This window comes from Vipera berus (assembly GCF_964194415.1).
Source record: "Vipera berus genome assembly, chromosome: 1".
Classification (NCBI taxonomy): Eukaryota; Metazoa; Chordata; class Lepidosauria; order Squamata; family Viperidae; genus Vipera; species Vipera berus.
Window position 1 is genome coordinate 120,563,469 of NC_138202.1, and position 24,477 is coordinate 120,587,945.

General features: G+C 39.9%; 1 protein-coding gene across 4 annotated transcripts in view; it reads left to right on the plus strand.

The window, feature by feature from the left end:
* The window catches only part of SPTB (spectrin beta, erythrocytic), a 132,998-nt gene that overhangs the window by 101,895 nt on the left and 6,626 nt on the right, over positions 1 to 24,477 (plus strand). For 2 of the 4 annotated variants that reach the window (XM_081330963.1, XM_081330965.1), the window contains 6 exons: positions 174 to 312; positions 1,336 to 1,420; positions 1,618 to 1,814; positions 3,796 to 3,905; positions 5,076 to 5,151; positions 7,468 to 7,924. In XM_081330963.1, coding sequence (XP_081187089.1) covers positions 174 to 312; positions 1,336 to 1,420; positions 1,618 to 1,814; positions 3,796 to 3,905; positions 5,076 to 5,151; positions 7,468 to 7,473 — 613 coding nt within the window. In that variant the 3' untranslated portion in view covers positions 7,474 to 7,924. Of the gene's footprint in view, positions 1 to 173; positions 313 to 1,335; positions 1,421 to 1,617; positions 1,815 to 3,168; positions 3,466 to 3,795; positions 3,906 to 5,075; positions 5,152 to 7,467; positions 7,925 to 22,152; positions 22,416 to 24,477 lie in introns of those variants that run through there. The other 2 variants (XM_081330966.1, XM_081330964.1) reach the window with 2 other exon arrangements.

Consider the following 24,477-nt stretch of genomic DNA (forward strand, 5'->3'; position numbering starts at 1 on the left):
TTTGTTCTTTTTTCTTTTCTTTTTTTTTTTTTGCCCAGTCCCTGTAAACACACAATAGGTCAGTGGGACTCTCAGCAATGCTTCTCAGTTTATACTCAGAGATGTAAAATATTACCTCTAAAATCATCCCGATGTTTGTTTTCTCATTAAGAATTGTTTGTTCTTAATTTAAGGGATGTGTCATCTGTGGAATTGTTGATGAAATACCATCAGGACATAAAGTCTGAGATAGCCACTAGGGATAAAGGTTTCACTGCCTGCATCGATCTTGGGAAAGCTTTACTGCAGCGCAAGCACCATGATGCAGCTGAGGTGAGTGTTCTCCACAGCGGGCTTTACAACAGATTTAAGCATCTGTTTTGTTTAGAGCAGTCTAAAATGCTGTCCCATCTAGATTTTAAAGATGTAAGTAATGCCATTGGTTGCTGGAAATAAGATAATTCTTTCTCCATTCTTGATTCTCAGAATCTTGAATGGAGTTAGTTGTGAATGAAAAGAGAGACGTATATTTTGATGTGTTCGTGATAAACAGTATGAAAACTAGTTAAGCTCCAAATTCACCTTAAAGATGGAAACAAACGAGGAAGGGACCCCTTCAGTTACCAGAGGTGGCTCTCTTGTTCTTTTGCCTAACACTCAGACTAATGAACAAAAGAACAAAATCTACTTTTACACATCAGATTGCCCACTTTGAAATCTATCATTTAAAGGACGCAGAGGCAGGGCTTCCCTTGTTACGTTATTCTCTCAGCAATTTAAAATATAATTGAAGCATTTTTGGACACAAAGATTCTACACAATGGCTGCATTATATGACAACTGAATTTGTCTCTGATATATTGCACACTGTCTGGGCACAATGCAAAGTAACCTACAGTGGGTTTAACGTGTTTTTATAATATTGTCATGAATTAACCAAATGTGGCTTGTGAAGCTAACGATTTAAAAGCTAACCAGCTGATGTAATGTAAGATGGGAATGACTCAGCAGGATCTATGTCCCTTTAAGAGCCTTTGTATAAAAAGGAAGGCTCTGCGGATGTGTTCTCTCCCTTCCATTTTCCTGCTGTAACTGCTGTTTGTTGGATCCTGTTGTATTAACGTGTGTGTATATTGTTCTTGGTGTATGATATTGTAGATGGTGTAAGATAAATCACCGTTCAGTATAGACCACTGTTTACTGTGTTTATTCCTGGGTTATCCCAGCGCAAAAAGACTGCATGCTTCTTTATCAAAAGGAAAAGCAAAACGAAAAGTGAGCAAATAAGACGAAATGTAAAAAAATTAAGTCTGTTAATCCAGAAAAAATGCATACTTTTCCTCCTTTTCTTTTTAGATAAAGGAGAAGTTGCTGCAACTGACAGAGAAGAGAAGGGAGATGATGGAAAAGTGGGACAGACGCTGGGACTGGCTTCGCTTGTGTGAGTACCGCACAAAGTGTCTCACCTCTTTGCACTGGCTATGAACTATTCTATGCAAATGGAATTCTCTCTCTCTATAGAAGTGAAAATCCAGGTCCTCTAATAATGCTAAGTAAGGAGGATTTATCTTTGCCTTTATCTGAATGTCCTCAATATATGTAATATTCCCTTTTGCTTGTTTGTTTTTCCTACAACAGTGCTAGAGGTGTGTCAGTTTTCCAGAGATGCTTCAGTGGCTGAGGCTTGGCTCATTGCCCAGGAACCCTACCTGTTTAGTGGTGATTATGGGCAAACTGTGGAAGGTGTAGAGAAACTGTTGAAAAGGCACGAAGCATTTGAGAAATCCACAGCAACGTGGGAGGAGCGTTTTGCTGCACTAGAACGTCTCACAACAGTAAGTCATCCATGAGAGGAAGTTTCCTCTCTATTTTTGGAAGTCCTCTGCCTTTGGGACTGTAGGGTGGATCAGAAGAGTTCATGCAGCTGCTTTCATTATTCCAGCTTGCTGGAAGTGGCAGGACAGGAAGCTCTGGGGTAGAATTGTTGGGGATTAATATGAAACTTAACATGCTTGATGGCACTGGTGAATGTGAAGGTGTTTTAACCTTAGGGTTAAAGGTAGGTAGGGAAAGTGAACCATGGTGATAACTAAGGAGGAAGGAATAGGGCAGGGGTGTCAAACTCAATTTCATTGAGGGCCACATCAGCATTGCAGTTGCCCTCAGGGGGCCGGGTGGGTATGGCCAGGGTGGGCGTGGCCTACTGGGTGGGTGTGGCTAGAGTGCATATGGCCTACTGGGTGGGCGTGGCCAGCTCTACATTGTTCACATCAAGGGTGCCTATGGGGGCCTGGGCAGGAGTGGGACAGATCTGAGGGTCTCTGGCAGAAGGAGGGTCTCTGGGCCAGGGCCAAGGCAGTGGGGGCCGTTCCCTCACTGTTTCCAGGATGGCTTCGTGGGCCACATGAAACCACTTCGCGGGCCAGATCCAGCCCCCGGGCCTTGTGTTTGACATGTCTGGAATAGGGTATGTGAAAAGAACATAGGATAAGGAAGAGATTGAGAACAGTTCTGGCCTAGAACTGGGTCAGGCAAGGCTTTTGTTGGCTGGAGGGAGAGCAAGCAGTTTCTGAACAGAACAGAATAACAGAGTTGGAAGGAACCTTAGAGGCCTTCTAGTCTAACCCCCTGTTCCAGCAGGAAACCCTATAACATTTCAGACAAATGGCTATCCAGTCTCTTCTTAAAAACTTCCAGTAATGGAGCATTCACACCGTCTGGAGGCAGGTTGTTCCACTGATTCTGCTGAATCTGTAGAATCAAGTTGTGTTTCAAGGCCATCCCCAGAGAAGAAGGAATTGATAATAGCCCCTCATGTCCTTATCTAATCATTGTGTGTTTATAGTATACAACAATTAAAGTGATTTGAAAATATAATAATATAGAGCAAACAGAGCAATAAAGCATACAATGTATCTTAAATATTTCCATAAGAGGTCTGCCAGCCATCCTAGCTAGTGTTTTAAAGACTTTTTTTAATAATGGTTGGTTGGTTGGTTGGTTGGTTGGTCGGTCCTTGGGCAAATGTCATTCACTTCACCCCCTCATGAAGTGCTGGGGAGGTGGTGGGCTTAGATGTGGATAAGTCAAGAGATAACCTTGGAGAAACTGGAGGTTATGAAATGTGTTTTAAATCCAGGAAACAAAATATTAGCAAGAAATTCAAACTGACCCTACCTTAATTCCTAGGGGGAAGAGAGGGAAAGAAAACACAGACTTCAAGATCCTGTATGAACAAAATAACATTCTTGTTGAATCTGTTTCCTGACTGGGTTTGCCTCAAAGGGCTAACACAATGTCTGTTGGGTTCCCCTCAAATGGAACACCTTGCCCCTTAAAATGGAATCAGTTGCCTCCCTCCTTACCTTTTGGAAACCTGCAAAAGCTTAGTTGTTCCTTTGTTAGTATGTCTGGGTGATTGGTATAAATGTATAGAGATTTTTATTGCGTTTATTTTTGTACTTTAACTGTTATAAATTATACTTCCTTTATTATTAATCTCATAATGATGTTATGTTACAAAATACAGACATTTATAGATAACACAATTGAAATAGTGGACTTAATAATAATGTTTAAAAAATAATTTGTCCTGATTTAATAAAATTTATAATCATCAGAGAAAATATATAAGACTCTACAATATGAAGCAAGGAAGTTGATAGGGTGGGGTTGAAGGTCAAATATATAGAAATTAAGAGGGAAAAAATGGGCAACATGGGTGAACACTACATGGGAAATGCTAACTTTCTTAAAAGCTGCTATAAGGAGTCTGTGTTTGTTTAACCCACTGAAGATAGTCTGTTTTGCACCCAGCTTGAATTACTGAGGAAGAGAAAAATTTCAGAGGAGTCTTCACATCACAAAGTAGCTAAGACTATGGACCTGGAATTTGACTTTGAGTTAGAGCCAGAATGTGAGATCAGGTAAGTTTCCTAGAGATCAGCTGCAGAATAATCAGCTGCATTTTCATAATTACCGTAGTAATAAGATTTTAAAATTATAGTACACAGTACATTTCTTACAATTCATGCAATAGATTTGTTGTCTATCCCTAGTAAACCTAACCACTCAAATCTCTACAGTTGGAGCCATTATTGTTTCCCAAATTTAAAACATGCATACAATATATAGATTTTGAAAATTCAGCAAAATGCAGCAAAATCATTGATTCTTTTCAATCCATAGCCTGATATTCATTCCCTTCTCCCAAAAGTATGTTTTGGATAGATAGAGATAGATAGATAGATAGATAGATAGATAGATAGATAGATAGATAGATAGATAGATCGATCGATCTATTCAGTCTGATCTTCTCTATGATAGTGACTGGTTTTAAATGGAAGGAAAGATTGTTTCTGTAATTATGTATTTTCTTATTTTCCACTGTTCGTTACATAAAGAAATATTTATATTACTCTTTTTTTCTTTCTGTAATTTTACTCGTGGTTTTGACTAAGTTTTAGATCTTACATGCAACTATAAATGTTTCTTATATAATTAAATGCTCATACTCCATAAATCTACTTTACTATAGGTAATCCTTGATTTATTACCACAACTAAGTCCAAAATTTCCTTTGCTAAGCAAGACAGTTGTTAAGTGAGTTGCAGCACTCTTTATAACCTTTTTTGCCACAGTTGTTAAATGAATCACTGCAGTTGTTAAGTGAATCATGCTGTTGTTAAGTGAATCCAACTTTTCCCCCATTGACTTTGTTTGTCGGAAGCCAGGTGGGAAGGATACACATGATGATCACATAACGCCAGGACAGTGCAACTGTCATAAATACAGACCAGTTGCCAAGTGCCCAGATTTTGATCATGTGACCATGGGGATGCTGCAATGGATGTAAGTGTGAAAACTTACACTTTTTTTCAGGGCTGTTGTAACTTCTAACAGTCACTAAGTGAATGGTTGTAAGTAGAGGACTACCTGTATTCTAGACTTATGGTATATGGATTTTTTACTTACATTTTATTAACAGCAGGCATTGACGGTTTCAACATCAAATGTCTTCATTTAAAAGAGAAATTAAATCAATTATATCATTTCAGTTTTACCATTTACTTAGAATACACTTTTGTTTGCTATAGGCCTACTGAAAAGGATGGGAAGAAGGAACTAAGTCTAGAAGATGCCCTTTCCCATGCTGCAGAAGATTCATCGCTGGTCAGTTACCAGTTTTAGTTTACCCTTCCTAGAAAATTCAGCAGCTTAATTCAGCTTTTCATATTTATGTTGTGTTGTTTTACCATCCACACTATTGAAACGGTGAAATGCAAATGTGTGTCTCCTGTTTGAGCAAGAATTGATACTTTAAATGTACTTCACAGTGATGTTTAATTTATTTGAGGGCAAAAGACATTTTAGCAGAGAACTCCAAAGGCGCCTGTGACAGCAGAATAATCATTTCCCAGTGTTGTTAGGCTGGGCTTATGCTGATAAGGCATAAGGTATGGGAGGATCTCTTTTCTTCCATCTGGGGAGTGGGAGGTGGTTGTTCAGCTTTTAAAATAAAGTTTTGGGTTTTTTTTTTAAGAGTGCCTCCTAGTGCAGTTTTCCTCCTCTTCCTGAGTATAAGTTAGGAGAATGGGAGAGCTGTGACCTTGAATCACTGAGTGTAGCCTCTACTTTTGCCTTCTGGACCAGATGTGAATGAGTTGTCAAAGCCAGGGAGGAGGCCACCTGGGAGCTGAAAGGCACCGAGGTCCTACCACTCCTTGCCCTGCATCGTCAACACGCACAGGGTCCACGCAGCAGCAGCAGCAGCAGCAGCAATGGCTGTAGCACAGGGGAAGCCCAAAGACAGAAGGTTGTTGGAAGGAAGGAACTGCTGCTGTGCTCTGCAACTCCCAGGATGGCAGCTGCCTCCGTCGGCACCAAACTGGAGCTGCCAGCAGCCTTCTTTTCCTTCTTTCAATTGTGAGAGCAGAGACCAGACCAGGTGATGCCTTCCAAGACCACGGCATGTTCCCTAGCACCTGCTGCTGGCAGCACTCTTTATGAAGCAGGAGAGCAGAAGCCGTTGTGTGGCCATTTTCTTTTTTTTTCCCCACCTACCTTCAGTTGGCAAAGCCTTGAAGGGTTCTGACACCTGAGCTGTCTCATTGGGGGTGGGGATGGGGACTTTGAGAACTTTGCCTTAGTTGCACCCCAAAAGACTTTACAGTACTTACACGCTTCCTCTGCAGCATTGTGCAGAAACGGATTCCAAGATGGGAGATTCCTCTCTGCGAGCAAATATGCTGCACTGCATTTTGAGACCTTTCCTAGTTATAGCCCTATAGTGCTGGTAGCTGCCTTTCCTAACTATTGAATGACAGAACCTTTTACTCATCTCAACCGACAGAAAAGTCTACCGGCACCATAGACAGCTCCCATTGCCACTCTCTGTCCCTGATTCTGTGGTTTCTGTTTCCAAATCCCTCCAGGATACAAACGCCTAACAGATTTTATACATCTTGAGGTTAGCTGCCTTTGGACAATGACAAAGTAAGGGGGGGGGAACTAACATTTTATGACTTAAGAGTGTCCGACTCATGGATTGGGAAAAAGATTAAGACAGTGCCAAGGAACATGGCGGAAAAAAGAGGTTGCTAGACCCTGTTTATGCAATGGTTAATGGAGGTGGGGAAAGGCCCATTGTGCCAGATAACAGGCTAGGGACCACTGGATTTTTTTCCTTGGTCCAATGGCAATTTGTATTATTGTTTTAAAACCTGTATTGTTATCTTTTATCATCTGAAATGTCATTTATTTGAACTTCTTTAATGTCTGCGTTTGCTGCCATCCTTTCTGGCCCATGTGTTGGTAGAGTTTTTATATCATTACTTCTTTTGTAATTAGAATCTTTAATAAGACATTGTATTTTTTTATAATAATTCTAAGTTTATATCCGCTGGTCCTTTTCATAAGTTGAGGGGGGGAAATCGCATTATTTGAAGAATTTTTGAGCCAGTGGAAGACTCTGTTAAAGGAAGAGAAGGATGTGATTCTCCTGTATCCACTCATAGTAAACCTCTGCATTATTCCCAGGACATGCCTTCTGGGGGTCCCAGGGAGCGGTTGGGAAGAGGGAAGAAAAGACAAATATAGCCTCCCCTTTTCTACTGGCATCCATAGGTTCAGTTGGAAAGGCACAACTGCATTTAATTGATACTGTTTTGCTGAGAAGGGGAAAAATGACATTTTCAACTGGCCAAGTCAGAACATTTAACGTCTAAATAAAACCACAAATTACGATACGTATAGAATTAGAGTTCTTGACTTATCTTTCAGACTCCCTTGCAGGGGTATTCTGGAGAGCTCTGTTGTATTGTCAGCTATGATTCTTAATCAACACTTTCGAAGGATATCTGTCACAGATGTAATATTTGATAGTTATTAGGAACTTACTCGAATTCAACAGTGTAAACCGTGAAAAGCAGAATATAATTGGTAATCACTTTCTTTAGAGTAATTCTCGAGAGACTTTCCTCTTTGCAGGCCTGATCCTGAGCTGTATATGCAGCCCAAGAAGCCTTGGCTTCCAAGTGATTTTATTTAGCCCAGCAGCTGTATCAAACGAATGAATGCAGAGATATTCATCAACCAGTCTTCCTGCTGATTCTGTGAAGTTTTCCTGTTTCCTTCCCACAGTTCTGAAGGGTTCATGGATCACGAATTGAAACTTTAACCGGAAAATCCCTTGCAACCAGAAGAAAGGGGCTTTATTTTTTTTATACATTTGGAATACCATTTGTAAAAGATCTGTCATGTGTAAGGACTTTGAATCAAATCAAATAGCCCATCAAAATATTTTATAATTATTTTCTTTCTTGCTTAATTATTTTTTTTACTTGCTTTCTCTCCTTTCTAAATTTTCTTGAGCAATCAGGATAGGCTTGTGAGTTTTCAACACGGAAATCTTAAAATAAAAGACACTTGGGCGTTTATAACAACAGCCATTGTTTTGGAGATAGTGACTTACTCTAAAGCCAATTCTCAAACTCTAGTATTCTTTTTAAAAACCTTTTTCCCTAGAAGGCAAGCAATGGGAATATGGGTAGTAAATACATACAAAGAGAAAGTATGTATCCTCATGCTTGAAATTAAATCTGAATACCCTTATTACTCGGGAGAGAGAGAGAGAAGAGTGTGGGGGGGGCTATGTTTCAAGGTTCTGCGCTACTGCTTTCTTGCCCACCATTCTATTCAGGCCTGTCCGAGATAGCCCAGGTCTGCTCAAGGCCAAACCAGATGACTGACTATAAAGTGGAGAATGAAGTTTAACTGAGATCATCAGAAAGAGTGTAAAAATAACATCTTCAGACTTCATATGTTTTTTGTCAAATGGAAGATTTGTTTCCCCAGCATCACATATAGGACCAGATTAGATTAGATTTAGATTAGATTTATTAGATTTATATACCGCCCTTTCCCGAAGGACTCAGGGCGGTTTACAGGGCATTTTAAAATCACATCAATATAAAATACAAAGTTAAAAGAGAATTAAAAGATTAAATTATCCCTGAAAATAAAACCCCAGTTAAAATTCTCAGCCTGGGTCAGAGAGCTCAAAGAGCCAAGTCTTCAGGTCCCGGCGGAATGAGCGTAGGTCAGGGGCAGTCCTGAGCTCCATGGGCAGCTGGTTCCAGAGGGTAGGCGCACCCACAGAAAAGGCTGAATGGAGAAAAAAAAACTTACAGAGCACAGTGACATGGCCTGGGAACGGGGGTAATTTCATTTGAATACCCGATCAATTAATTATATATCTGATATCTCCTTTCCTATTTTATACTGAACCATCACGGCTGATGATAAGTGGGAGGCCTCCAGAGTCCAACACAGCAAAACCTGAAGGATGTGCTCCAGGATAGGGAAATATTAGATCATGCCAATACCCCTTATCCCTGTTGTGTTGTAGCATGGAAAAAGAAGTAGCTGCTCTTGTGGGAAAGAAGTTAACAAATTCTGTGATTATCCTTTCCTGTAACAGTTTGTGCAACATGGCAGTAAGTAGACGAAAATCAGCAACAGGTTAAATTGTGAAAATTAAGAGCATGATTGATCATTTCATCTTGCAGTCAGAGTTCCCATATATCTCAATGAATTGTACAAATCCTATTTTGAGTGTTTAAAATGAAAGCATAGCAAGTATGTTTGAAAAATAATTACTAATTGAAAGGAACTTTTCTTTTAAATCAGAACCATCAAGAGGGAAATTATTTGAGCCAAAATAATTGAAAAGGAACTATGATAACTGGCTAGGGATGTTCCAGGGATGGTGTGCAAACTAGTTCAGTAATCTGTTTGCATGATACACTATTTGGATTGTCTTCTATGAAACCTAACTTCCAAAATTATTTATAGATGTAAATATATGCATACAAATGTATCTATACAAACTTCATACAATTGCCTTGTAGAGCTACTGTGTCTCTTGAAAACACAGTAGAATAATTTGTTGATAAGAATAGCATCCTCACATCTTCAGAAATACAGAGAATTTATTCTATAGATGGAAGAGGAAAAGAAAGTCAGAGGGTAGAATTCATAGCTAATGCTGTTTCCTCACTAAGGATGTGCATTAGCCAATTATCACTGTGGCTATATTAAAATCTGTCTTCATTTCCGTTGACACAAAGCTGATTGGGTGACACTTTAAGATACTATAAATGTCCAGCAAAGAAATAGCTTAACCCCAAGCTCTTTGCTAGACATTTACTGAGTGAACTTAGTATAATGCTGGTTTCTCTTGGAAAAAATGCACAACTCTAAGGACCTGGTCCACCTCCTCGGATCCAACAAGTTCAAACAGTCTCCAGATAACCAGGCAAGCCTCCCCACCCCTCCACCAGACATTTCCTTCAGACCTGTAACAAGGCCATGTCCAACTGTGAGTGAATCCAGGCAACTTTGACAGATGCTAAATAGATTCTTCCTCGTGCCTCTGTAAGAAGTTCTCCAAGCCCCCCCCCCCATTCACCCGCCCAAGAAGGCTCATGCTACTCTAAACAGGGACATAGGATTGCTATCTGGGGATGTAGTAAGGGCAGAGTAGTACAGATAATCCTCAACTTATGACCACAATTGGCCCAAAAATTTATGTTGTGCATTGAGACATTTGTTAAATGAGTTTTGCCCCATTTTACAACCTTTCTTGCCACAGTTGTTAAGTGAATCCCTGCAGCTGGTAAGTTAGTACCCTGTTTGTTAAGCTTCCCCACTGAGTTTGTTTGTTAGAAGGTCGCAAAAGGGGCTCACATAGCCGTGGGAGAATGCAGCCGCCATAAATATGAACCAGTTGCCAAGCATCTGAATTTTGATCGCGTGATCATGGGGATGCTGCAGAGATCATAACTGAGAAAAATGGTCATAAGTCGTTTTTTTCAGTGCCATTCTAACTTCAAACTGTCACTAGATGAACTGTTGTAAGTCGAGGACAACCTGTACTGGCGCTTTGTTGGCCTTACTGCCATGTGGTAGGCCTTTATAGCAGCTCTAACCCAGTTTGGTAGAGTTCATCCCTTGCTGAGCACCAGCCACACTCTAAATGTCTCCTCTTATTTCATCTCCCTCAACTCATTCATAAGCCATGGGGAATAATGGGTCCCATGAGAAGGGAGAGGTTAGTGGATGTGATTCGATCCAAAGCCTCATTCGCTCCCTTATTCCTAGTGTTGGCCAAGGCCCCAGATGGAGAGTGCACTCATGCACCTTAGCATCCACACAACCTTTCCCACGAACTGTAAGAGGGTCTCCTTCTTATTCATCCCCACCCCAGTTCCTAGTTTGGGTTCTCACCAGAGGAAGAAAGCAGTCCTCCATTCGTAATGGGAAACTCACAGTCCAGCCCTTGGTACTCAGCCATCAGATTGGAGCTGAATCTTCATTCTTCCTCAAGGCTACCAGCATGGAAGCAAAGGACCTCCTCAGGGAAGAGGGTCACAGCAGCCAGCCACTCTACCACAACATCTATACACACCCAGCCACCACTCAGCTCCAAGCCTCGGTGTTTAGTATAGAGCAAATGATTCAGAAAGGGAGCAAAAAACAGATTACAGCATGCAATCATGAAAATAATCTCAGTTATTTTCCATTGTCTTCACCATCACTTTAAATATTGCTTTCCTGACATGATCCATAATTCCAGATACTTCTTCCACTGCTTAGCTGCAAATGCCATGGGGTCCAGGAGGCTCATTCATGTGAAAACCTAGCAAACTGTACCATTGTCTTGATTGGCATACTCGTTGGCCTTCTGTTGGAGACATCTTAAGTCTCTGGGATTCTTCTGTCTCAAATCTAAAACTTCACCTGTATTTTGGGAGTGTTCCTATTGGCAATCCTGACAATGTACTTTGTATACTTCTCATAGATATAGCCAATGGAGGAGTTCTACAGCAGATAAATTAGCTTTTTTAGCCTGATAGGGAGCACCACCGCTCAGATATATCAAATAAGTTGAAAATTATGCAGGCAAAGTTTCCACATGCACCAGCAAAATGCACATAATACATTTTACGTTGTTTTTCAAAGTCATAGTGTTGACGCTTCTGAAGATATTATTTACCCAAGAAAATCTTCATTTTGTATTTATGAAGGCACACACTTCATCTTACATTCTATATTTACTCTAAGAAAATAGTGCATCTGATTATTTTAAAACTTTTTGCAGTCATATTTCCACTGAGAAGCACAGGTCATCTCTTTGTGAGGAACATTTTATTTAGGTACCTCCAGGCTGAAGGTTCCAAGTGCTATCAATCAAAAGGTACCATTCAGCAATTCCTTTTTTTCCCCCTTTTTAACAAATTTCCTCCATATTATGACGTTTTTTGCCTTTGTGAAGCCAGGGTGGGCCTGGCCTGCGTGTCACTCATCTGGCCCGTGGGCCACCAGTTTGACGCCCCTGCTCTATCCCCATGTTTTAAAAAGCAGCAGCAGCAATGGACAAATCCTGGAAGTTTCCAAATAGAAGAAGGTGACTGGACTGCTGTAAAATTCTGTGAATCAGACAAAGGATGAAAAAAAAATCATAATAAAAGTTTCAAGGGACTTTCTCACAGCAGTGTGGTCATTGATATACTGTATATTCTTCATTATCTGTGCAAGATACACAATCATAAGTTACACCAACAACTCACTTACAAAAAAGATTTGTTGCCTTTTTCTGGACTTTGCTATCTTTTGCTACCTTTGCACCTTCCAACAAAATTTCACAAACTTTAGCAAGGGTTTTATGCCTTCTGTTAAACCAAGGGGTGGATAATTCATAATTTATGGTTTGCGTGCATTTCCCATTACTCCCATTTATGTCCTATCACCAATTTAAGAGGCAAATTATAGAACTTAATAAAAATGGAATTAGAATAAGACAAAAGTAAAATAGGTTAAAGGCTTGGTGAAAAAGAGACAACTTTTTACTATTTTTCTAAACACCAGGACAGTGGAAACTAAGTGTACTTCCTTAGCTTGGGGTCACACAGGAGAAGATACGCTGCCATATACTAGATATGGGACATCTGCAAAATGCCCTGTCTTGCTGATCTAAGTAAGTGGGTAGGTTTATAGCAGAGGAAACGGTTCCTCTGAAAGTCAGGTCTACACCATTTACAGCTTTAAAGGTCAAACCAGGACCTAAATTATGTCTAATAGGCAATTGGCAGCTACTGCTGATCTTTCAAAGCAGGCATTATATGGATGGTCCTATATCCTGAACTCAGCTGTCTAAATGCTACATTTTGCCTCTGTTGAATGTGCAGCATGTTGGATAAGAAAACAACAGGGTGGGTCAGCTCATCACTCTAGGGCAATATTCCTTTTACACTTGGGAAGCAGATTACAATCATCTTTAAGCAGAGGCATCCCACCTTTAAGATGAGATAACCTTTATTATCATTTTGTTACTGTGGGCACAACGGCACACATCAAAAATGAAATTTAGTTGCCCGCTCTCAAAGTGAAACACATACATGACACACACCTAACATACTATATGCAACATGTACAGACCCACACCCCTACATATACATAACAAATAAATATTAAATACTGTCTATCTTGTCCATATCAGTCTGATCCTATAAAGCAGGGGTCCTCAAACCCCCGGTCCGTGGACCAGTACCGGGCCACAGCATGCCAACAACCGGTCCACGCAAACAAGCAAAGTCCCATCCATGAGATGCAGGCAGCACACCAAACCACGCACTCTCCGGCCCATGGAAAAACCTTTCTCCGTGGAACTGGTCTCTGGTGCCCAAAAGGTTGGGAACCTCTGCTGTAAAGGGCAGGGACAGCTTTTGTCTTTGTAGCTCTTTGTTCAGCAGGTGCTGATGTAGCTTCTGGAAACCGAATTTGCTTGATCCTCTGCAAGCTTCTATGTTCCCACTGCTAAGTGTGCTCACTGTTTCTTTCACTACTTATTTCTTCCTCCTTACTCATTTTACTGCTCTTTTACATAACTTGCTTATGAAATCCTGGGACTTTCCTGTTCATTTTTTTAAAAGTCTCCAGCTATATCTTATTCCGTTCAGCCCTTTATTTGTACATTTTTCTTTTCTTACTTAATTCACCAGATGTCTTTAACAGACATCTAGAAGGCTCTACTTCTCTTTATCCATGTAAGATTTCTTCTTGTCTGTCTTCTCCTTTCTGCAAAATGCCCCTAAGTTTCAAAAATCTTGAGCCTTGTCCTAGTTCCATCTCGCTAGTTTTTTGGCCTGTCTTGAACTTTTTTCTCTAAAAAGCTTATCACTGATTTCTTCTGTGTTGTCTATTTGAATCACAGTTCTATACTTCTCGTTCTGAGACATCTTACATTACACATATTTGTGGAATCACCAGGCCCATCAAATATGTTCTGTGGTTTTTACGTCCATCTTCCAACCAGACAGTGTTATGGTTGTTAACTTGGCATTTGTAGGAATTTGGTTTCATAAGATTCACTATGCAATACGTTAGAATTGTGGCAAATTGCAAAAAAGAGCAGCAAGCGTAGGTCACGTTCTACATATTGTGAAGTTAATCACAAAAATATTTTTTATGAAGTTCGGTCAAGCCATACTTTTCCTAATTCAGCAGTGTACTCCCAAGATAACTAGTTGTAACATAATAAGAGAACCAGAGGTGCAAATGAGATAGCTAGAATGAACAGTAAAGGTAAAGGTTTCCCTGTCCGGTCGTGTCTGAATCTAGAGCACGGTGCTCATCTCCGTTTCTTAACTGAGGGAGTCAGTGTTGTACGAAAACATTTTCTGTGGTCGTGTGGCCAGCATAGCTATTTGCCAAAGGCAGACAGAAACACTGTTACCTTCTCACCAAAGTGGTACCTATTAATTTCACATTTACATGCTTTCGAACTGCTTGCTAGGTGGACAGGAGCTGGGGTAGGAACAGAAGCTCATCCCGTTGCGAATGAACAGCGGTGATTTTATAATCTAAGAATTTAGCTTCATCAGTACCACAGTAGTAGAAAATAATGCATTGAGAATTCCTGGACAACCAATGCATGGCATTGCCAAAGAATTGTATCTTAAAGAGGGAGAGAGAAGCTCTGAAAGCATTTTGCCAGTGAATGCCTTTGGACAAATGGCTTTATCCATCAATTGTTTAAGATCAATGTCTTTCACGGTATGATTGTGTAGGTGTTTTTCCATGCTGCATATCAGTAGAATGCATATTTTGCTGGGAATCATATGCAATAGGGAGGAAGGAAGAAATCACCTGCTGAAAGGATTCATGTTATTTGAAAACAGGATCTGAGACTTCTGTGAGAGGCTTACTGAGAAATATACAACGCCTGCATGCCTCTGAAAATATTTAAACTGGAGTTTGTGTACTATGGTGTTTCTTCTTAATTGTGCCAACGTTTCAAGATATGCCATATGCATTCATATACACATATATAGAGATAGAATTTGCTGCGTCAACAGACAGTTGATGTTTTCAGGTTTACAGGAAACTTAATGATTACCTTGTAAATTCCTGTGTCCTTGAGACATTAGAATCAAGTACCCAGATCTTTATGCTGTACAAAGAAACTTTAATAAACAACCTATTTTTTTCTTCCTTCTAAAATGAAGGGCTGGGGCTTGAATTTTAGAGTTTGAACCAAAAGTAGCTCCAAAGTCAAAGTCATCAATTTCGATCCATACAATAACTTTGCGTAAACAGCTTCATTTTCAGAATCTATATAATGATTTATCATCTGAATGGTAATTTACCTGAAGCCTACTTATAAAAACACAGTTCGTAGGTAATGAATTTCTCGCTGCACAATAAAAAGACACATCTATCTCGTTGAGCCCAAAGCAGGATGTGATTTCCTTTAGAGGAATCCTCTGAGAGTCATATTTATTGTGGCAGAGTACAAATGCAATAAATAAATAAAACCAACAATTTTCTTTGACATAACACAAAAGCCCATTTTGACTTGTTGAATCTACTTGTTGGATCCAGAAGAGAAAGTCTGTTGAGCACATTATCCTTGTCCTTCATCTCTCTTAATACACTACTTTGTTTGATGTTATTCTTAAATATTATTAGGCCCATATAACTCTTCCATGCCATAACATTAAAAGACAAATTAAATCCAGTCAGAACAAATTAAACAGTCACTCAAAAGCAGCAGAGGCTGTCACAATAACACAATGAATTATAAATATCACAAATATAATAACCATAATATAGCAGCAGAAATATAAAGAAGATTAAAAACATCAGGCACTACCTATCTTTGGCTACTGCTAGAAGAATCATGAAGTCAACATTATGAGATGTTTCTGGGAGGATATTCCATAGTTAGGGTGGACTATGTTGGGGAGACAGACAGCAATTGGAAAGGACCGCTGAGCACAGATCTGCTGCATATTGTATGTGCAGTATTGATAGGCAACTTCCATTGTCTTCAACTATAATTCTATACAGTATATGCTTACCTGAACACAACCCCTATTGAATGTAATGAGATGTATTTTATATGAATATTATGCTTGCAAATCAACAGTAGAAAACAGGATCAAGATTGGCTCTGAGTCTTGCTGAGCACTTTTTCTTATTAAGGAAAATGCATGCCTTGATCCATAGTCTCACTATGGCTTTGTTCATAATGCATGCATTGTGGGTTCAGCAAACTGATACCATGAAGATGCATCTGCTTTCATTAAAGGATTTCAGATTATGCATCTGATATGATCCTATCCATGTATGTTAAGCTTAGACTCTTTGGGCATTACAGCCGTGTAAGATTTATATATACTAACAGCCCCTCTGCATTATCAGTCCTTCCTCTTCAATCTCCGATGTCCCAGTTTTAATCATTTTTTGAAAAGTGTTTAAAATATTACAATTACATTTTTCTTGAAAAAACCCATAATGGTTAACAATAGTTGTGGATACTAATTATGTATGGAAAACTTTGCAAAAAAATGTAAACCTACTGCATAATTAATTATATGCTTTATAAAAGCCTAATTTAAAATAAATGAAAATGGCTCCAAAAAAGTAAAAAAAAAAAACTAAGAAGGAAGAATAATAACAAAAATGCCGGAGTATTCAATTATATTATTTTTTTCAGTATCATCCTAAATAATTCAGTTCTTAACAATGAACTGAAGCTTCACTATATGAAATTATATTGTCTGGCCTTTCCTCTCTTTCGAGATAGAAATAATTCAAAGATGGAGTTGAAACATTTCATTAGGTCAGCTTTTAGCCTGTCTAGCATGTTCTTTTACAGTATAAGAATATACAGTATAATTCATCCTTTTCACAGCAGCCTGTCATATAAATTTGAATAAATAAACAAATAACTAGAGTTCTTTACAAATTGAGGAATTCTAAATTTGGGGAATATAATTTAATATATTTCTGAATAGGGCAGGAAAAGATTGGACATTGTATCTGGGCGGCAAGTAGAAGGAACATTGGCCCTAGAGCAGGGCTTTTCAACCAGTGGTACGGGTACCACCTGTGGTACATTGGCACCAGGCAGGTAGTACGCAGCCATCCTAGAAAAGTGGTAGTGGGGGAGGAGAATGAACTTAACTGGTGGCAGTACCGCACGAGCCTGAGCGAGAGACGGCTGGAGCTGCAGGGCTGTCAGGGCTCAGCGGAAGCACCAGGATCAGCATCAGGCTCCACCTGGAGCTCGGTGCTGATCCTGGCGCTTCTGCTGAGCCCAGAAAAAGCGCTGATCAGCTGGAATGTTGTAGCATTCCCAGGGTCTTGTGATTTACATTCAGATGCTTGGCAACTGATTCATATTTATGACGGTCACAGTGTCCCAGGGTCATGTGAAGTGACCAAAACATGCTGCAACCACCCAGCAGACGGGGGGGGGGAACCAAACATCCCTCGCCCCACCCCCACTGCCAATCCTCAAGAGAAATGGTCACAACAATGAAAACCTCAGACAGGAGGAAGAGTGCCGCCAGGCAGGCAGGTGTCTTGTTCGGCTGTGGCTTGGAGCCCCCTTTTTTCAGTGCTATTGTAACTTCGAACAGTCATTAAGCGAACTGTTGTAAGTCGAGGACTATCTGTACTTCATCACTTTTTTCCTTTTTTTTTTGGTCATCAAGTTTTTGACACCTTGCTAGGCAACTGGTGGTACTTGGATGTTGCCATATCCTAAAAGTGGTACAATGGGTGAAAAGGTTGAAATGACCTGCCCTAGAGCTCCATTCTTTATTCTAATGGTAAACTATAAACAATCTGACACAAAAGCAATATATTTGATATAAGTAGAGTTAAGTGTTGTAAGCTTCAATAGAGAATGCTTTTTTTAAACTTGCCTGTATCTATGTAAGAGGTTTGTTTCTTTTTTAATCCAGCATAGTGCTCTTATAGCAGTTTCCAAGATAATAAGAAGTTTAAAGTAAACTTTAAAGCAAACTGTAACCCAAACAGCACCAATTTACACTATATATCAGCACCAGAATTTGTATTTTGAACCAATGTAATTGTCATACTGTCTGCAAAAGATCCAGAGGATTGTTGGGTAAAACTGGCATAGAGGCTTTTTCATAGCGATCTTGCATCACTGCTCCCCTAGTAACATTTCGAGGGAAGGGGAGACTATCCAATCAAAACTAAAGGTCTAATCCAGGGGTAGGCAACCTTGGCTCTTTTATGACTCGTGGACGTCAACTCCCAGAATTCCTGAGCCAGGCTGGCTCAGGAATTCTGGGAGTTGATGTCCACGAGTCATAAAAAGGCAAGGTTGCCTACCCCTGGTCTAATCACATGTTGGCTGAAATTGATTCAATGCTGCTTAACACATTTCCTGTTAACGTTTGATAGAAAAAAGCAGAAAATAGGATATAAAGATTTTCTTTGCGCTTATTTTTAATTCATGCACTGTTATTTGGAGAGAAATACAAAACATGACATAATTTCTTACATTTCTTTACCAACGGAAGATAAGATAATGAAGCACATGGTTCTAGATTTACAAGTTAGAAACAATTAATTGAACCACAGGAAACCATCACTTGCCTATACAGGTAGCTCTCAACTTACAATCATTCATTTAGCTACTCTTCAGTTACAACACACCGAAAAAAGTGACTTAAGATCAGTCCTTGCACTTACGACCATCACAGCTTCCCCACAGTCAGGTGATCAAAATTTGGGCAATTAGCAACCAATGTGTTATGGTTATGATGGTTGCAGCATCTGGGGGTCATGTGAATGCCATTTGCAACCTTTCCAGCTGGCTTCCAACAAGTAAAGTCAGTGGGGGAAGCCAGATTCACTTACCAACCTCATGATTCACTTAAATCACTTCACTTAATCACTGCAGTGATTTGCTTAAAAAACAGAGCAAAACGGATAAAATTGGGCACAACTTACTTAACAATCAGTGGAAATGCTGTCTCTAATTGTAGTCATAAGTCAAGGACTACCTGTACTTTCTAGGTGCACACAATTCCCACCCACTAGCTCATGGTTTAGTGCATTAATTCAGTTGCCTAGGCACATTGCGAACCATTTATTTATTATAATTTACCTATACTTGCCAAGTACATGCAACTCCTTGAACTATCTACTACTAGCTCACCATATTTTAGCTTGGCGTATGGATGTTTCCTATCACTGTCTTCACTAAAACATTTTAACCAATAGCAACTAGAGCAGACTCTGGGCCATTTTGTTTCTAAACAAGAATTATCTCTCTTTTTGCTAGATATTGTACCTATTTTGTCCCAGCATTACCACTTAGGAAGCCAAATGTTTCAAGTAGCCTAAAATGGTTCAGTTCCGTTCCCATTGGTATTATAGACTTGTAGAAGATCTTAGAACAAGTGCAATTTAGGATCAAAAGAACTGTATTTCTGATAGCTATCATTAACCTATAGTCAGAAAAAAAGTGTGGTACAGATTACAATATAGGTAGTGCAATCACATGATTGTGTCTTCAAAGTAACCAGTGTAGAGAATTAGCATTAGAAGGGCTCTCAACTAAATTTTGTTCAGTTTTCATGTGCAGGATCTTTTTTTCCTTCATGCAAGAGATAGCAGTCTAGTGTTATTTTATAGAACTTTATCTCAGAATATTAGCTGTATTTATCTGAGAGGAAAATGACCATGAATTTAAGATGATTTCTTCTGAAAAGGGAAGGCAAACAAAAGAAAAATATAAGCACAGAAAGAGATTTTTGCAATGCCTAGTTTTCTCACTTTGTCAACCTAGGGTTGCCAACTGTAGATTAAACCACTTCTGGAAATCCCCCTTTCCTGAAGGTGTGCATATTACATACATATACATAGATATAAGCTATGTATGTTTGTATGCTCTGGGGGAAAAATGCCAGTCCAAGATTTATAAAAAATATCAAATGTATTAGATTAATTTCCTAGAAAATAAAGGATCACATTTGTAACATTCACTGATCAGCTAGCGATACACATAGGGCACTCTTTCTTATAAACGAGTGTTGTGATTCAGGGTCAGCCTGTGGGTTCGGCAGTTGGGTCGGACGATTCAGAGGAGGAGGAGGGGGGTGTTGGAGAGCTTGCTGAGGATAGCCTTGAGGCTCCGCAGAGCCCTCAGCCAGGCCCCTCCCATCTGGTTACGACGCAGACCCAGCTGTGTGAGCCTGACAGCGTGGATGAAGATGACCCACAGCTGGCCCTGTTCAAGGACGCCCGACGCAGGAGGCAGTCAAGCAGGAGTAAACAGAGGAAGGCAATGGGGCATCTCGGAAGGAGGCAGAGAGAAGCCACGCCTTGAACTGTTTACAAGGGGAATGTGTGGGAGGGCTGGTTTGCTGAAGGCAACCGTTTGAATAGCTGCTGTTTCATGGTTCGTGTTTTGTTTTGCTCTGTTTGCTTTTGTGTCCATAAATTTGGCAGGCTTAGTTCCAGCCTCTTGCCTTCTTGTAAAGGGGTTGACCCTGCCTTTTCTGCAGGGCCGGTAGTAGGCTGGTACAGAACAACGAGTTGCTTTTTGTTTTCACACACAGACACTCAAATGTACAAAAATATGCCTCCACCCTTCTAGCAGAAGCAAACAAAACCCCCACAGAAAGCTGATGGGGACGTGAGCAGATCACCTCGTTAGGCACCTCCTGGTTTGGCAGCTAATAAAGCTAATCTGCAAGGCTACCATGCTTTAAAGCAGGGGTGTCAAACTCAATTTCATTGAGGGCCACATCAGCATTGCGGTTGCCCTCAGGGGGCCGGGTGGGTATGGCCAGGGTGGGCGTGGCCTACTGGGTGGGTGTGGCTAGAGTGTGTATGGCCTACTGGGTGGGCATGGCCAATTCTACATCGTTCACATCAAGGGTGCCTATGGGGGCCTGGGCAAGAGTGGGACAGATCTGAGGGTCTCTGGCAGAAGGAGGGGCTCTGGGCCAGGGCCAAGGCAGTGGGGGCCGTTCCCTCACTGTTTTCAGGATGGCTTCGCAGGCCACATGAAAGCACTTCGCGGGCCGGATCCAGCCCCCAGGCCTTCTGTTTGACATGTCTGCTTTAAAGCAACTGATCTCTACATCCATGTAAAGATGCTGTAACCTCCTCAAATTCATAGCTAACTGATTGAGGGGGGGGAGAGAATAATATTTTTTATAACATTGCATAAAACTACACTCCAGAAAAGCCCACCAAATAACTGGTGGGGGGGGGATGGGACATAGAAAAGGAAGCAGTTCTCTCAAAGCAGGGGTGCATGAGCATCAAAGGTCTACAGGCAGTGGTGGGATTCAGCCAGTTCGCACCACTTCAGCAGAACCGGTAGCTAATTTTTTGTCGCCCAGGCCAAGAATGGACTTCCAGAAGCAGCCATCCACACAGAGAACCGGTTGTTCACATATTTGAATCCCACCACTATCTACAGGAGATGGCTCCCCTGTTTTAGCATGCATGAGTTTGTTTCAGATGAATTAAGCATGAAGAAGCCCACCAAAAGTTGACTGGAGGGAGCTGCTGTGAATGCTTTCCTCTTTCCATAGAGACAAAAGACAAAAAATCACAATAGTAGAGCATTGTATCTTGGACACAAGGAGAGTAGATATGCTGCACCAACCTGAAGTCACCAATAAGTACCAGCCGTTCCCATCCTAGGGGTTACATGATTGATCGGATTTTATAAATCTCCCAGCTATTGGAAGTTGCTGATGGCTTCTCTCATTCAGGGACAAGAATGATATGGAGACAGTGTCCTGGGGACATAGGAATACCTTAGCAACCTGTTTCTTCTGCTGTGATATTTAAGATGCAAATGGGGACTCAGTCTTAGAGCAACAATGTTGCTATATGGAGGAATTACAAGCTTGTCTCCTCACATATAGTAAGACATCTCATGCTACTCAACGGTTGCCAGAAAGAACCAAGATAATTTCATAATATCTAAAAAAAAATGCTTTGGGAATGGAGTATGTTTTAAATGCTTCTACCCTGATTTGAAAATCCAGCATATTACAGTCCAGTATCTTAAGGAGAGAGCAATCCTAAACAATTTTCATTTTTGAACTAATATTCCATATGAATTGAGTTCAGGCAAAGGAGGAAATTTTCTGAAATATACCTATTGTTTGTTGTCTGAGATACGTGTACAATCATAACAATCTATTTGGGATAATGTGAAGAATTAGGTTCTTCTGGGGAATGGCATGGGCTATCCTTAACCCCTAATCCCAGCATTGTTCTTGGTTTTACTTAAGCTTTCTCTCATATTCATGTTTACAGCAAGTGCAAGATGATGACACAGGTCATGACATAGCACCAGAAGAGCTGTCTGAAGACAAACTACCTGAGATAGAGCTTAACATGGACACTGAAGAAACATCCACCAAGGAATCTCTTTTTAAAGTGGTCCAGACCCCTGTGAGTGAGATTGATGAGACAGCAACCCTCCCAGCACAGATGGATAGATCTCATAGTGTGCAACTTGAGGGTTACCTGGGGCGGAAGCATGACCTAGAGGCACCTAACAAGAGGGCTTCCAACAGGTACACATAACTGTTGTCTGGCTTCTGATCTGTTTTCAAATCTCATGTTGGAAGAATTTCCATATTACTCTCGCTCGCTCGCTCTCTGTGATCTGCTGCTTTCTGCAGAAAGTGCTAACTCCTATGAATTCACAGCATTTTAGGACAAAGGATAAATATCTATAAGTCATAGCACCAGCATCATTAAGCCTGCAGATGGGAGTATATCTCAGAAGCTTCATCTGTGTCAGTAGGAGAAACCAATAGCTGTATAAGAAGAGAAACATTTATGTTTCCTGATTGCATTTAAAAAATGTAGTGAAGAGTATGATATGGATGAGATTTTTCTCAGTATGAGTTTGTGGATAAAGGCAGTTACACTGAAGAAGCTTAGTGATGCGATGATTCTCTAGTCACAGTTGCCAGCCAGAAAGGCAAGATATTGGCAGTTTTGCTTCAAGAAGCAATTTCAAAAACTGAAGTAGTTCCCATTCTCCTAAACCCATGTAAACATCTAGACTTACCAAGTGAAAATATTGCTGTATCGTAGTTGAGAGATGACAGTGAAGGATCAGAAAATGCCATTGCATTTTTGCTATGTCATTAGAAAGTAAACATCGGGCTGTAATTTTTTTTAAAAAATTAAAACCTGCTAAGCATATTACCCTAATCAAAATATTCTGAAAGCCAAAGTACTTAACTATATGACTGCCTAGATTCAACTTCACCAACCTCATTAACTGTCTCACAAAATTTATTGATATTGCACTATTGATCTTCCTAAACATCTAAAAATTGGGCAATTTATACCACGGAATTTTTTTATTGTTCTGTCATGGTCTTTGTTTTTCTTCTGCTACAGTATGTTTTAAAATATCTTTTGCCAAGGCTTGTTTATTTTTCAGCTGAGATATAGAATGTTTAATTACATATATTTATCCTCCTTTACTCAAACTTAAATACAAATGTATTTTCCTTCCATAAATACAGTGTTTAAAAAATATTTTTACTCTCACAATTATTGCTCATAGCTAATAATTCATAACTAATCATTCAATTTTTTTCTGTTGAGAAATGTATCTTGCCATTCCTCCCAATAGAGACTTTTTATCATGCCCTTATTTTTTTAAAAATAAATTATCTAAATTTAAAAAATTAACAAATTGTGAGAAATAATAGGGTCGGTGATACCTAGGGTTTTTTTTTTTGCTCTGGATGAGAAATGCTGATAACCTATCATGCATTTCTTGGATGTTTTGTTTACAAACATATAAATTATGACCAAAAGTATATTTCTATATCTGGCAGAAAATCCATTGATTTGTATCAGATTTGTAGAGAACATTATCTGCAACTCTTCATCTGTCTCTCCAAGCTGTCTTCCAATTTCACTTAACTCTACCCAGAAACCTTATGGACCTGTCTCCCCTCCCCCCCCGCCCCCCGCAACTATGGCATAAAAAGTGTTTTTTTTCTGCCATGTCCCCAGAGATGGGGGAACAAATCATTACCATCTTTGATTTGACTAAGATATCCTTTTAGATTTTTTTTTCTATTTTTCATTAAATTTTCGGCGATGTAATTGTTATTTATCTTCTGCAACACTGAATGCTTGCATTTTAATATTCAAAATGACAAAAAAATCAATTTACATGTTCTTTTTTTAAAAAAAATAAAATTAAATTTGATTTTATCATTCAGAGCTGTTGGATATGAGATGGCCTGCAGATGAAATTTTATAAATAAATTTCATCTCCTTTGAGATTGGTCTGTCTCCTAGCAGTGAGAAGAATGGCTGAATGTTCATCATTACTCCCCTGTGCCGTATGGCCAGGAGTTGACGTTATAGAAAGTATTTCATTTTTTATATATATTGAACTTTTAATTGCCCAAAAGTCAGTACAAGAGGTTAGGCAGTTAATGCCTTTAGAAAATAATTGATGGCAGCAGGAACGACCAAGCCACTACTCAAAAGCAGGAGGTGGAGTTAAGGTGGGAATGCCCGGAAGGCTGTTGGGAAAGGTTTGAAACATCCAGGGTTCTATCCTAACAGATTCAGCCATCATCTACAAAAGGCCAAACA